Raw genomic sequence first — 11,370 nt, forward strand, 5'->3', positions numbered from 1 at the left:
AGTACTTAAAAACTTAACACATTGAATATGTACCTGGAATAGGGTTCCAGGTACTTGCATTCCGTAAGTTTTTGTTGTTGTTGTTGTTGCAGCAACTATCCTGTTATTGCATCAAGAGACTAACACAACAACCCTGTTGGAATTATTATGCATGATTCCAATATGGTGGTTATGTTAGTCTGCCAATGTAATAATTATAAAATATATTACATGCTGTTTCATAAATATGTCTGAAACTGTACATTTTTGTGTGTGGCATTCCTTAAGATTTAGAACCCATTCTGCAAATAGTAGACTATAAAGAGATGGACTTCATAAAAACGTTGATAACAAATTGGTAAGTAACAGACTGAGGATAGTAGCAAAGTGAGGTGGACTTTAAAATATGAACCCACCATATGAAATATAGGCATAAAAGGAAAAAAGACCAAGCACAAAAAGTTTAACATTATGATATTTCTTTATGAATGCCATTGTATCCAATATTACCCTTGGATGACAAACGATATAAACTATATGTTATTGGGTACAAAGTCAGGTATGATAGAAGAATTATTATTATTATATCTGATTGGTCACTTCCCAAGGACCAGGGATTTGTAATTGTTTGATGGTGTTAAAGGTATCATTGCTACATGTAATGTGTTTCACGTAAAGCTGCCCTAACAACTGAGTGATGAATGAATTTGTCAGTGCCAATGATATTCAAGCTTCAGATGTTTTGAGATTGCATTCAAGGGGCCTATTACTATCGTTATTGTTCTATTTTTATGCCCTCTTATTCGCGCACACACACATAAATATTTCAGGGAGGTGAACTTACTTAATACTTGTGCCTTCCATTTTCCCCACAACAATCCTTGAGGTGGGTTGGGCTGAGACAGTGACTGGTCCAAAGTCACCTACATGATTTTCATGGCTAAAGGAGGCCTAGACTCAAATCTCCTGCTTTCTATGTCAGCATCTTAACCACTAAAATAAACTGGCTCTGCAAGATTTTAGAAACATGGTGGAAGGAACCACAATAATGAAATGTTGGGCTTGATTGGTACATATTGTTGGGAAAAAATACAAGACTATATATAGTATTGTACATCAAGAATCGGGATGCGGTGGCTCAGTGGGTTAGGATGCTGAGCTTGTCGATCAGAAGGTCGGCAGTTTGGAATCCCAAGTGCCGCGTAACAGAGTGAGCGCCTGTTACTTGTCCCAGCTTCTGCCAACCTAGCAGTTTGAAAGCATGTAAAAATGCAAGTAGAAAAATAGGGACCACTAAGGTGGGAAGGTAACAGCGTTCCGTGCGCCTTTGGCGTCTAGTCATGCTGGCCACATGACCACAGGGATGTCCTCGGACAAGCGCTGGCTCTTCGGCTTTGAAACGAAGATGAGCACCAGCCCCTAGAGTTGGAAATGACTAGCACACATGTACAGGGGAACCTTTACCTTTATATCAAGAATAAACTTACCTGCGCAGTGGCCCAATGAATGTTGAATGTTGAAAACATCTGGGTTAAAATAAAAGGACAGGTTAACAGAAAGATATCTTACTACAAGTCTGCTATAACTAACTTGACAGGCAAAAGGGGTAGATGGAGATTTATTAAAGTAGTTTGCTTAAGCCTAAAAGAGCCATGAAGTCATGGTGACTCTAAATAAGGATGTGTAATAGGTGTATAAGGAAGGGTTAACAGCCAAGGAAGTTTACAGAGCTCAAAAATGCAACAATGGGGTCAGGAAGGCAAAGGTAAAAAATTGGCTAGCAAGAAAGAGATATAAACAATGTCAATATTATTGATATGTCTCTCTTGCTAGCTGATTTTAACCAATAAAAAGGTTTTTTTTCCAGATACGTCATTAGTAAGAGAAACAGAGGTTTTGTGCTCAGTGCTTATTCCAAACTGGACAATCTTAAGAAAGCAGAGAAAATGCCAATGTTCCCTTTAGCTTTACAAAGGACATGGTGATTTTAGTTCTGTAGATGGAGGAAATATAATAGGGGAGAGTACAAGCCAGTAAGGATGTAGTAGAGGATCTCATAGCCTATATGAATATTTTCAAACCCCATTCCCCAATGAAATACACTCTTCAGTATTGAAGAGATTGGTTGAAGAGCTGTTGGGACCTCTGCCAACTACCTGAAGAACAAATGTGATCTATTATTCAAGAAAGGGGAGAAAAGATATCCCAGGAATGATTAACCATGGACCCTAACAACATCTAAAAACAGCATATAATGAACCAGGCCCTTTATAATCCTCTTCAAGACAATGCTTCAGTTTGTTGAAACAGGTAAACTGAGACAAATCTCATTTCCATTTTTGACAAATTTGCTATGTGAGCGTGCAAGAACAAAGTTATGAATGTAATCTCCCTTGATTTCAGCCAAACTTTTGTCATGATTTCATATGACATTCTTCCCTGCTCCTGTCCTCTACCCTTAGTCTCACGCAGAACCAAAATCAGCTCCTTCTTTCCATTGAAGATAAGCTCCCCCACCAGCTATAGTATCTTCTTTATACACATCCAGCTATTTTCCATACAAAATGATAGACATGTGGCAAGAATGCCATCTACCCCAGCAAATGAGGTAAATTGCAGGGTTGTCCCACACAAGAAGGCTCATTTTCCACTGCCAAAATTCCTATATGCTGCTTCTCCAGGTGCCCATTCCAACAGAAAAGCAAAGTCATGGTCGCCTGATTTTCACTTAGCTACCACTTATTAAAGTCACCAGTTCTTGCTAAACAAGAAATAACTGTATCTAATGATTTTATGCTGAATATGGTAACTATGCCAACTCAGGCAAATAAATCTAGTTTATAGTTGTTGTTCATCAGTCCAACATCTCTCACGCTGCATTTTAATTTTATTCCTTTGTACTGATTCCTTTGCATTAATATAAGCCAATCTAAATGTACAGAACAGTGAAGAAATGTGTGAATAGCATTTCATCCATGACAAATATATATCTTCAAATGCCACCTAGCTTGTAGAAGTATCGCATTTAAAAGAAAAAGGTGGAAAGGACGAATTAAAATATAGCTCCACCTTTGAAGCAATTATTTACAGAAATGAAAATAACAGTATTTAATTTTGTGGTTTAAACATCAGGTACTTGACACAGTCCACTATTTCATTTACAATCTTGCCAATTGAAAAGCTCTCTCTGAAAAGGTTATACACCGCTTTATTATTTGGCCTTAACGGTGCTAATAAGATTTGGGATTTTCTTATGTCAACCTGACTAACTTTACTCTTTATGCAATGAATACTGACACTGTTCAATATACATTTATACAAAATACACCCTACTCTTTGTACTATTCAGACAAAAAACAAGAAGAAGCAAAGTACCTGTGAGAATCTTTTGAACTGGGTACAATTTTTGCACATTCTCTTTTACTGAAGGCACCTTCAATCCAGGATTTCTGGGACTGAACAGAAATATGACATCTCAAAGAGATTTTCTAGAAACCTTTGATATACAAAAATAAGCAACGGTTCTATAGAAGCATGAAAAAGTTAATGCTATATTGCAAATATTAACACAGAACTGGAAAAAATGTAGAAGCTGTGCATAAAATCATTAGTTTACATAATTCTTGCCTTTACAATCCTCTTTTTTTAACTCACCCAGGCCTAAAGATAGAAGAAATCTTGCAGATCATTAAATAAAATAAGAAATAACAATAGAGAAATCTTACCTCTCCAAGATGAAAAAACATTAAGATCCAGCAACTATTTTATATTTCAGCAATGAGAAAACGGGACCACTCACCCTTTATTGAGGTCAATATTCTGCTCTAAATGAGTAGCAATCTGCTAGTATGGCTTTATAAATGATTACCATATAAAGAAATGTTTAGAAGAAGTGCTGGTCTATCAAGATTTTAGCATGCGCATGGATATCTCCTTGTATCCATTAGACAAGTGTATTGCCTATTTTAATATTTTAAACATTTTAAAACCTGAATGGAAAATTGGGACACTGCAAAGCATTAGTGTCCTGAACATTTTACATGTGCTTGTCTCCATTGCAGTATTATATTTCCACTTGTTCAGAAAAAACAACAACATAGTAACATTAGGGAAAGGAAAAATGGGGAGAGTCCTAAAATCTAGGAGTCTAGGACTTGGTGAGCAACAGCTTCTCCAGGTTGCTTTGTCATAAGTAGCTATTTGGTGGCAAATAGTTAAATACAGTAGGTGATAGCAATCAGTGTGTGAATATATAGGCTCACCCATCTCTGTAATAGCCAGTTTTTGAAAGCATTTGTGCCATATGATAAGATTTCAAATGTATCTGCTAGTTCAAAAAGTTTTGAAACACTTAATGTAGACATTTGTTTAAATTAAAATTTGTGTTCTATAATAAAAGCTTTTTTAAATCCTCAAGTAATTCTTAGGGGCCTCTCAGTGAATCTCTTGAAATTCTTAATAAATGACTATTGACAATTTACCAGAAGGCCAAATCATCTATTGCAAATTTTTAGTAGAATAGGTGAATTGTGAAATTATGTACTGTGCTAGAATCCTCTGTGAAACTATTCTTTCAGTCAAGCTTTTCAACTGAGCTAGAAGAGGGAAAAGAGCAGAATTCCAATGACTTGTTCTTTGCAATGAATTTATCCATCCAAAATTGGTCTAGAATATGGTTGGTGAACCTGTGATTCTGTAGATGTTGCTATGCAGCCCCTGTTGGAAGTGCAGGAGCTGTGTACAAAACCACCTAAAAAAAAAATCACAACTTCTCATACTGTTATTCCAAAGGTTTGGATCCTTCAGCAATTGGAACTCCATGGTTGGAGAAGGATAATGGCAATGAGCCTAAGAAATTTGACTGTGAGTAGGAGGCTTGTTGCTGAGGTGGCAAAGTATGCATGAGGCGAGCCTATGTTGCTTATGTACCAACGTTATTGCTGCCAAGCAGGAGCCTTTCCTGAGCTCGTGGGCCTTATTACTGGTGTTGGAGAAGTTCCATACAGTTGTGGAGTCTGGATAGGCTCAGGCGTACATGGCCTCCATGTGAAGACAGACTTGGGCCAGGTAATGTTGGATCCAGCACACCAAGTGTGTATGTAGGGATAAATGGTGACCTGGTGCTTGCCTCAGAACAGTTGGTTTATGATGTTGATATGAACATTAGTTTACTGATCAGATCATTTCTTGGTTGAAATGAAATTCAACATAGACTATAATTTTCAAAAAAAACAACTGGTTAAAATAGTCAGCTGATAGTGGTTGAACAAAATTATTTAGAATGGTAATCTCCCTTAGAAATGGGCAAGAAGATTTACCATCAGTATGCTATGACACTTTGCATGTTAGTTTGGAAATAAAATCACACACATTAAGAAACTCTTCATGGGCAAGGTCTGAAATGTTGATTGGGTCAACATGTTGCCAGATTATGTGGGCTTCCTTTTGGTTTGTGGATTCCAGTCAAATGGATACTGCACAGTCTGATACAAACTCTGTCACCTATGGCTTAGATCCATTTGCTCCTGACTCTTTCAGGGAGCTGGGATGTATGATTGACTAAGGCCTGGGAGCTAACATTTCCTTAGGGGAGAGTATAATGCCACCTAATTTCTTGGAAAGGTAATTGAGAAAGTACTAGGATATCCATTATAAAGTGCTGTACAAAACCCAGATTATTTTGAACTCTTTTAGTCAGGGGACAGATCTGAACATTGAATGGAAACAACCGTAGATACTCTGGAGGAGAATTTATGTTAGGGTTTAGGAGTGGGTGAACTCTTCCTGGTGCTACTAGACCTTTTGTTGGCATTTTATATCATTGTCCAATATCTATGAAAATTGGAGTCAGGGCCACTATTATTCTTTCCATTCTTTCTCAGCAGGCAGATTTAGTTGGGGAAGAGGTTGGCCAAGAGAATGCTTCCTTGTAGTATACCAAGATTTTGGTCCTCTTCTTTGCTGTTTTGTATTTTTGTAAAAAGGGACGCGGTGGCTCAGTGGGCTAGGACACTGAGCTTGTCAATCAGAAGATCAGCAGTTTGGCGGGTCGAATCCCGAGTGCCGCATAGCAGAGTGAGCACCTGTTACTTGTCCCAGCTTCTGCCAACCTAGCAGTTCGAAAGCACGTAAAAATGCAAGTAGAAAACTAGGGACCACTACGGTGGGAAGGTAACAGTGTTCTGTGTGCCTTTGGCATCTAGTCATGCCGGCCACATGGCCACGGAGATGTACTCGGACAAACGCTGGCTCTTTGGCTTTGAAACGGAGATGAGCACCGGCCCCTAGAGTTGGAAACGACTAGCATGCATGTGCGGAAGAACCTTTACCTATTTCTGTAAAAATGCTGAAAAATCATCTATTAAGATACCAGCAGTAGTGGGATTCAGCCAGTTCACACCAGTTTGGCAGAATCTGTACCTAATGTTTTGTTACCCAGGTCCAGAATGGACTTCCAGAAGCAGCATCCACACAGAGAACCGGTTGTTCTCATATTTGAATCCCATAACTGGATACCAGTATGATATACATCCATTCTACATCTTCACCCCATGCCACATTGGAGACACTTGGAATCTTAACCTTGCATCTTGAAAACAATTGGGGTTTGAATAGCACAATAGGCTAAATGTGAACCTCAGGAAGATATAAGTAGTCTTTGTTCAGAAAGACCATCAGTTTGTGCCAACCATGGTTTGTATGGCACCTCCAAAGTAGTACTGTTACTTAGGGATTATCCTGAACTCAGAGGTATGTGGGATAAAGCCAAGAAAGCCAAGGCTATGGTGATGGTAACGCATGTTCTTATCACCACATAACCAGATTGATGCAATATATTGTATATGGAACTCATTTGAAGACCACTAAGAAATTATACTTGTTCAAAATGCAGTTAGCCATAAGCTAGCAAGCGACATCCATTGAAAACTATGTTAAAGATACTGCTCTTGCTCCCAATGGGTTTTTGAATACAACTGAATCTGCTAGTTATAAAGCTTGGTTCCTAGGTATCTTAAGGACTGTTGCCTTCAAGTGGAATTGATCCATCAGATATGTTCTTCTTATAAAGTTGATGGTAGCTCTCAATTTTCAGAAGAGTAGAACAGAGGCTCACTTACATTAGCAATGCCCCAGGTTCACATGAGTACCATTTGTAACCTTCCTAGCTAGCTTCCAATAAGCATGGTCAGTTGGGGAAATCAGATTCACTAAACGATCACATCCCTTACTTAATAACTGATGTGATTCACTTAATGATCGCAGCAAAATGGATCGCAAAATTGAGCATGGTACATTTAACAACTGCCTCACTAGCGATGGAAGTTCTGGTCTCAACAGTGGTTGTAAGTTGAGGACCACCTGCACTTTCTTTCATAATGGCCACTGTTTTATGGAATAGTCTCGCCTCCAGAGACGAGGTTGGTGTCACTTTCCATTTTCCAAAAATTCAGATACAATTTCGATTGTCTGAAGGAAGGGATGCCATCAACAGCTATTGTTATATTGTTTGTACTAGGAGATTTTTTATGTTTTTGTTCTATGTTCTTATAATGTTATTCAATTTGTTGTTGACTGTAGTAGTACATTTACTCAAGGAATTAAAGAAGTCTCCAGTTTAAAAATAAGTTCTGTTTCCAAGCTCTGTCCTTAAGTCAAATCTCTTTGTAAGCCAGAACAGTATTATTGTGTAATACTGTATAAGTAGCATTGTGTAATGAACTTGAACCATTGTGTATTTAAGTCGAATTTTGCTATAATATGGGTCATCCTTAAACAAAGGTGTTCTTAACTCAAGGACTTGCTGTATTATTTCTCTTTCTTTTTGTGAGATAGATTGTTTAAGAGATGACAAGTAACTTAATGCCATTCAGTGAGACTTGTAGCTGTCTGTAGATTTGAGTCTCCGTGGACTAATCACACACAATCACAAGGTATCTCATATCATACAAACTAAAAGACGAAGAAAGTATCCCTCCATGATATCACAAGATTGCCATTTTCATGTTTTAAAATTTTCCCCGTTTCCCACTCTTATATCCTGATACTTTTGTTGCTCTTTTCACCATCATGGCACTTTCCTGGCAAAACTGTCTCTCATTCTATTTCCTTCTAGCAGGATAGGAGTTTATGAATTCTCGCAATTAAAGGATACTTATATCCCCTTTTTTGAAAAATGGTTGACTGAGGTTCCTGAGAAGGCAGTAAAGTCTAACTGCTTTGTAAATATGTGACTTGCTACACCCATCACTCAACTTTCACTATTGTGTTTCCTTTGCATTTCTTTCTTACCATTTAAACACTCAAGAATGCATAGAATAATATTTTTCCTTGTTTTAAGATTCATCTTTCAGAATTTTCAGATCTGGTTCGTGATTTACTATACAGCCAGTTAGAGTTGGCTGACTGGATATTATGTTTCCATACCCACTCTGAAAGACAGATTCAGGGCATTCAGCGGAGACTTGGCTGAGAAAGGAAACCAGTAGTTACCAGAAGTCTACACACTTATCATCTCAACTGTTGATTATGTGAATGTTTATTTCCCAAAACTTGCCATGGCAGAAGAAAAAATAAAGTTGATCTTGGTGGAGACTTCCTAATGAAAGGTACACTTAAATGCTGATAGCAAGTTTGTAGGTCCCCTAGAATTAATACTGCTAAATTCAAGTTATTGCCCAATATAGACATAAGCATTCAGAAATCATTGAATTGGGAAAACTTAAGTTTCAAAATATTTATATTAATACACATGCATGCACACACGCAGAGAAGGTAGGATTGCTAACTGTAAAGTCAGTCATATCTGGATTTCTTAGTTCCAGATGAGTTTATTTTACACGTTCTCTTCTCTATAGGAAAATAAAAAAGTATATACATAATGCAAAATTAAATATTCTCTTGCCATCTATAATAAAATGTGTTACTGTGTCTTAGAAACTAACATTTAGTGTGGGACATACTTTTATACACCAAGTTCACCACATCAAATAAACTATTACTCCTGGCTGGGAAGTCTGTCCTTTCATATATACAAATATATATACAAATACCAAAGCATATTTCACTATAAATACACACTATTGATAGGAAGAATGTCTTGACATGTAAAAGGTATATATAATACTCAATATAAAGAAAATAATCATTTGCACATATGCCATTTGGATAATTCTACAGTAACAAACTGAAAAGAATTACATTGCTTGGTAAGTTACAATTCAATGATTTCACATTTGTGTCTTTGTAGAATCCCATTTTATAAGAATAGAAAATTTCAAGTCACTGGTAAAATGTCTAGATGACAGCATAATCCTTTTTGAAAGTGAAATATATAAAGTTTGACCTGAGGAACCATGAATGAGTCCCTAATGTTCAAACCAATGTAGTTAATATCATCTGATATCAATACAGCTGGCATTTGAAGCTATGGCAGTGATAATTTTTGTGTGTGTTTAGCAGTCTTAAATTACTAGTTTGTCTACATGAAAGGGACACATATAGAGTTCCTTCAACCTCTGGCAATCATATTGCTGAACATTTCCTAGCCTTTCTAAGAAAATTGGTCAATAGACATGAATGTTAGGCAACTTCTCCTTCTTTAGGATATGATGAGCTTAATAATGTTGTCACTTTATCTCCTGCATACCCAGAACCAGATCCTGAGTACAAATCTGAATTTTTTTGAAAACCCCCCCCCGGCCCATGGATTGTAATTTCATACAAGACTGTGTCTTATTTTTCCAACTCCATTTCACAGAAGTCAGAAAACACCTAAATATACTTCTAAGTAATGATCTGCATTGTTTCTTCTCACTTATAGCTACAAATAAGGAAAACGACTTCTGAAAACAAGAGCCAAATGAACAACAATTTATCCACCCCAAGCATAATGCCCATATTCATAAGCATATGCTACATAGCTTTTGTATTTTCTTCCAGCAAGGTGGAATTGGGAAAACAAGATCGGCATGATGCCTGAAGCAGTGTGTGTAAAAAGTATCTGCTGTGGAACAAGCAAGTTTGAGACATACCTTCAGTTAGAAAGATTACCAGCTGCCTAGATGTACTGCATTAAAATGACTAGCAAAAAACTTCGGTCCAAACTTCTCCATCTGCCCAATTCTATGTAGATTGTTGTTGTTTTTTACCTTCACTTGAACTTTCATCCTGTCCGGTGTTTCTTCCTTACTTCATAAATTGGAGCTTCACGGGCTGGAGTTGCACTCGTAAATCAGTGCTGCACTCTCTTTTTTCCAGTCCCTGAAAGCTGCTTCAAGTATCACAGATACACAGAAAGAAAGAAAGTCCATTCAAAACTCAAAGAACACTTTGCTTGATCCTTGGACTACACCACTGGTTAATGTTCCACTTTCTTCTATCAGAGACTGGCAGCTGACTTTATGACCCAAGTTCTTTTGAGGATTCTCGAAGCTACATACTAAGGCTCTCTTGCAAAATACATAAACAACAGACAGGCCAAGGGACATGGTCAAACTATCCAGTTTGGTCTGTTATGAATTCCAGCATGTGCTTTTCCACCTCAGATGAAACACTGCGTGGTTCCTCCCTGCCCATAAGTTAAAATAATATATGTGAAGGAGTAGAGTTTCAAACTTTTTGGAGCCTTCCTACTTTTGGGAGGAACTGATCAGGCTCACCAACTAGCCAAACTTGATTTTTCAAAATACTAGGGTAAGATAGAGTAACTGCAATCACAATTGATAGGACTCTCTGAAGAACATCCTGTAAGCCAAAATAATTTTATTTTGATATCATGAACAGTGGTTGGGCTTATACAGTACAAAGTTAGATTTTCCCCCCAAGGTAAATTCTGGTATTTATAAAAAAGAAAGAGTAAAAGAAGCCTGAATAAAGTGCCTTTGGCACTGTTCTCACTGGTGAGAACTCGAGTTTCTACAAAGAAAAAAATAGCTAATACTTGAATTTTGGGCCCTAAATTATTTGAACAAAGGATGTACAAAACAAAAAAGACAGTTATATTTTGAACCCTGAGCAAAACGTTCTCATAGTCTGTTATACAAAAATAGGAAATTGAGAAAAGCTGGTGGTTCCCCTATTTTTTTGTCACAGAGGAAGGCAGGCAGGCAAAGTCAAAGTAGGCCAATAATCCATATATTATGTAGAGAGCCCCAGAGATGACTCTAAAGAGAATATGCATCAATAGTCACAAAAACAAAAGCCTGCATTAACTGGATCCACCCTAATTCATTGATAGAGGGACTAGAAAGCACAGCCAAGCTTTCCTTTCAGATTTTGTTATTATAGCCTGCATTAATTCAGTATCAAGTAGAGCACTATCCATCTTGCAGACTTTGTTTCCTGATCTGACCTATCTTGAAGGGATGATACTCAATTTACAGAAAAATAGCC

At 37.4% G+C, this 11,370-nt stretch overlaps 1 protein-coding gene across 1 annotated transcript in view; it reads right to left on the reverse strand.

The window, feature by feature from the left end:
• TRPM6 (transient receptor potential cation channel subfamily M member 6) overlaps window positions 1-10,145 on the reverse strand; it is a gene marked incomplete at its 5' end in the record, with an annotated part of 80,763 nt that extends 70,618 nt beyond the window's left edge. Inside the window, 2 exons of the mRNA XM_083353496.1 lie at window positions 3,355-3,434; window positions 10,128-10,145. Coding sequence (XP_083209622.1) covers window positions 3,355-3,434; window positions 10,128-10,145 — 98 coding nt within the window. The remainder of the gene's footprint in view (window positions 1-3,354; window positions 3,435-10,127) is intronic.
• Between the last annotated feature and the right edge of the window lie 1,225 nt (window positions 10,146-11,370).

This window comes from Vipera ursinii (genome assembly GCF_947247035.1).
Source record: "Vipera ursinii genome assembly, chromosome: 2".
NCBI lineage: Eukaryota > Metazoa > Chordata > Lepidosauria > Squamata > Viperidae > Vipera > Vipera ursinii.